General features: G+C 34.8%; 1 protein-coding gene across 1 annotated transcript; it reads right to left on the bottom strand.

Moving 5' to 3' along the window:
- Positions 1 to 2,713: 2,713 nt before the first annotated feature.
- Positions 2,714 to 4,153, bottom strand: LOC132301642 (disease resistance protein At4g27190-like). The gene has a single exon (XM_059798880.1). The coding sequence runs from the start codon at positions 4,151 to 4,153 to the stop codon at positions 2,714 to 2,716; it is 1,440 nt and encodes a 479-aa protein (XP_059654863.1).
- Positions 4,154 to 4,776: the final 623 nt, after the last annotated feature.

Below are 4,776 nucleotides of genomic sequence, written 5' to 3'. Positions count from 1 at the left end.
TTTGTCAGCTAATAAACATTATGTATATATTGTTTGCCTTGTAAGTTTTCCCAACCCACTCCACACTAATGCTATGTTTGGTTGAAAGGATGGATTGAGGAGGGATGGATGAGAGGAGAGATGGATTAGGCTTTTCTTGTTTAGTTGGAGGGATGGGAAGAGAGGGAGGAAGCAAGGAGGGATGCTTCATCCCTCCTTTCTTCATGTTTTTCTATCCGCCCAATTTTGGGGGGAAGGGAGGAGAGAGAAAATGAATAACTACCAACAATATGCAATTTTCAATTTTAACCTTTTCAAAAAAATTCAAATGGATATCTACTTTTTATTATTTTATACAGTGAGGATATATTGGTAAAAAAAATATAAAAAATCTCTTTCCCTTCCATTCAACCAAACAAAAAAAAGTATCACCCCATCCATCCTTTCTCCTATCCATTCCATTTAACCAAACAAAAAATGGAGGAGACACCTTCCGTTCCCTAGGGATTCCTCATCCATCCATCCCTCTATCTCTTCCATCCATTTTTTCATCCCTCCAACCAAACGAAGCATAAGATTTTTTAAAACATCAATTCCAAACAGTCTTTATGAAAAGAAGATACTCTACTATTTATATATCATCAATAACCATAGAACAACTAAGAAACAATTTTTGTATAATTTTTAATTTTATTTTTTCTATTTCCTTATAAATAAACAATAGGAATGAGCCCTACATTTAACTAATAATAGATCGACCCCATATTTCCCCAAGAATATTCCAAAAGAAAGCCAATTTATATACAGAGTATCACATAGACTAGTTCAAAACTGTTTGACCTTCCTGTTAAATGCATGATTGTTCCTCTCATACCAAATTCCTCTTAAATGCATGCTTGTTCCTCTCCGGCAGATGCCAACATGTACTATCTATTCAATTCACAACTATTGACTTGACTCTCTCCTCCTCTTTTTTCTCATTGGAAATGAGAAACACATTTTGTACGTAAATCATGTGACGCAATCTGCCATCTAAATTTCAAAATAATACACCATACACTATATATATACAAACATATAGAAATATATATAGATATATATGTGCATTATAATTATATTTGATGTAATGACTAATGTGACATTAAATGCATCACGCATGTGAAACATGAGCTTAACTTATTCCAGATTGTAAGTTTCTAACACAATACATTGAAAAGTTGACCCATTATTAACCTCTACTAGTCCACTTAATAATAAAAAAAATTGCATTTTCCCAAGGTATAATATTTAAACTTAAATAGAAAGAGAGAATATAGAAAATGTCTCTTTGTGACTATAAATAGTCCAAGCATTAAAAAAAAATATATATATATATATATATATATATTACATAGTAGTTCTACTCTTAACTGCACTGACCAATAAATTATAATTTTTTTTTAATATACAACTATTTTGTTGGGGAAAAAATTTAAATCGCACAAAATTGATGCAAGAACCGTGAAATTATAGTTTATATTTAGAGGACAGGAAAAGCATAATGAAGCAACAAAATAGTCGGGGATGGTGCACTTGGTTGTTTGTTCTCCCAAGAGTCGAGAGCCAATTTTGAATTGCAACATCAGGAATGCATAATAAAATTAACAACACAATTTTTTTACTCACGTAAAAGAAAAAGAAAAGAACAACAGTAATGGAATTAAATTTTTAATTAACCTTATTACATGCGGGATGACATGATTATTATTTTATTTTTTCAAAGAATTTTTTAGTTAATAAACTTGTCTAAATGCGTAGGAAAATTTTTTACTGTATGTGATAGGAATGCATTGTTTCGATATTATACATGATTATTTGGATGCATTGTATTTGGTTATTAAAACCGTGTTTTTATAGTATTTAATCTCAAATAAACTTTCAGAGATGAAAGGTATGTTTTTTTATTTTTTTATTTATCTAGATTTATATCATTGGACCCATGAGTTTTATTTAAGCAGAAATTGATAACACCCAATAAAGTAAAGCCCCATCAGAATAACAACTAATATATAAATATACGTGTATGTATATAGTTCTAAACTCTACAATCTTAATAATTTTTCCTTAATTTTGGTTTTACCTTCTTTTGTATCAAAATTGTTAACCCATCTTTGTTTTTAATTTTGCTTTGCAAGATCTTTGGCAAATTAGTGGGTCAACAAACAATTTCCAGAAAATATATAATATACCTTTTCATTGAAGAGAGGTTGTTTAACAGTGGAAGGCATGCTGCACTCTGTAATTGATGTCTTCTTCTTCGTATTGGCGTAAATGCTTCTGAGATTTGGTAGATTTAATAGCTCCATTTCTTTTAGCTGATGAAAAGTAACTTTATCCGTAAATTCCTCATCACCTCCAATTATTTCTTCCAGTGCCTCACATTCTATAACTTCTAGTTTATGCAGTTTTGGAAGACATCTTGCAGTGGATGCGGAGAACAGATACTTCATTGAGCTACAGTCAACTTGTAATACTCTCAAGTTACCAAAAGAGCCCAATGGAGATGGTCCATGAGTTTTTGAACTCCATTTGGGTTTGCCAAGTAGATGTTCCATATCCTTACATACACTAACGTAAAGATACTTCAAATCTAGAAACCACTCTCCGTCTCTGTCGTGAAGCACCTTCTTTAAACCTTCCACATAATACAAATCTAGTACTTCAGCGCTCGCAATCAAAACATCAAGCCCATCCATCAAAGGAATACCATCAAGCCCATCAAACAATTTATCTCAACAATGCTTGCATTGCCTTCAAGCTTCCATCCATTATATTTCTTCGAAATGTACAATTCCTCCAGGTCGGATAGACAAGATAGGAAACCTGACGGAAATCCTATATCTTCGTTAAATTCTTTTAAATCCAACAACCGTAGGCAAGTCAACTGTCTTATTTCCAGAACCATCTCTTTGAATTCATGAATATAACCAATGACTAGTATCTCAAGGTTTTTCAATTCCTTGATGAAAAATAGGTTCACCAATTCACAATCACTTAGACACAACATCCGGAGACCAACCAGATGTGAAAGTGATGATGGTGCTAGTTTCACCTTGTTCAAAACCAAAACTTCAAGTTTTTTCATCCCGTCAAAAAAGCTATTTTGGAGTTCTAGTCGTGAAGCATCGGATGATCCCAATACTAAGGTGCGTAGTTCTGGACATTCTAACCGATCGGGAAGCCGACGAACATTGCAGGAAGCCCTTAGTGAGATTGCTTTGCAACATGTATAATCATCTTTATCCGGCCAAACATCAACACCCTCTTGCACTGGAAACGCATCCTTATCTTTTGATGCAATTGATATGGCAACATCTCTAACTACATCATGCATTTTGACCTTATTTCCATCTCTACCTTCTAACAACAAATTAGATTTCTTGAGGATACCAACTATCACAAGTGTTCTATTTCTTGCTTTTTTCATTGATGCTCGATCTGTGCTTCCAAGAAACTTAGTTCCTACTCCAAAATGCACCAAAAGGTCAATAGCAATCTCAGAATCTTCAGGAAACAAAGAGCAATGCAGAAAGCATGACTGCGCATCAGCCTGCTTCAGATACTTGTAGCTCCACTCAATGCATGTATACACCTTTTCTTCCACTCCATCAATTTTATATCCCTGACAATTTTTCAGTTGTTCAAGTGCGTCATTCCATATATGCTTATCATCCAAACCGTTCAGTGCTCCTCCAACTGCACAAATTGCCAATGGCAAATGATCACATTCTCTGCACACCTGTTGTGCTATGGAATGAATTTGAGGATCAGCTTCAATAAAATCTCCAACCGTTCTCTTGAATAGATGCCAAGCTTCATCTACTGATAGGAGTCCAATTTGGAAGGTTTTTTGAAACCCCATCTTTTTGCACACTTCTAGTCTTCGAGAGGTCAGCAAAATTTTGCAACACATGCTATTATCATCTGTATTTGCTGGAATTCCTATTTTCTTCAATGTAATCTTGTCATCCCAAATGTCATCCAATATTACAAGGATTTTTTTCCCATTCTTCAATCTATTGTATAGTTGACCGGCTCTCCCTTCTTCACTCTCTCTATCTAGAGTCAGATTTAAACAATCTGCAAGTTTTCCTTGAATTTTTTTCAGATCTGGATTTTGGGAGAAAACTGCCATTGCGCGCGACCTCATCAAAAGGACCTTTTCCAACTTGTTTCCCGACTTCCTCCACCATTGTTGTCTTTCCTACACCTGCCATTCCACATATCCTCGAAAACTGATTTTCTGGTATCAAAATGCACATAACTTGTGTTGGATGTGTACTAAATATCTTTGAGAGGAGTAGGGTGTGCAACTTCGTCGCCAAACTTACTGTGTTTCTCTTTTAGTTTGATGGCATCCATGGCCATCTTTTTCCCTTTCTTAGGAATCCTATACCGTGAACGTACATCAAGACATTTGAGATTTGTTCTGTCTTGCGATGATTTGTTCACTTCTTCTTCCATAGCCGTCAGCGACTGCTGCACTTCATCCAGCCACTTCTCAGCATCCTTCTCAATGGTCATCCCATTGTCCCTGGCTCTGTTCACAGCTGCTTGGACTCTGTCCCTCACACCTTTAAGATCATTCACTTCTTTTTCCAAACTCTCAATATTTTCTTTGTATTTAACCAAATAACCAATTTGACGCCCAATTGATGCGAACAAATAGTTAAATATTGGATCTAATATTTTTCCCACAATAGCATCTATAACACGACTCATTTTCAACTCACTAGCTAGCTGCTGTTTTTTTTTTTT

The sequence above is a fragment of the Cornus florida genome, unplaced genomic scaffold (genome assembly GCF_030987335.1).
Source record: "Cornus florida cultivar Cherokee Brave unplaced genomic scaffold, ASM3098733v1 CherokeeBrave_3.0.0_Hap2_Chr03, whole genome shotgun sequence".
Taxonomy (NCBI): Eukaryota; Viridiplantae; Streptophyta; class Magnoliopsida; order Cornales; family Cornaceae; genus Cornus; species Cornus florida.
Note: the sequence above shows the minus strand (reverse complement) of the source record. Positions and strands in the feature narration are given on the sequence as shown.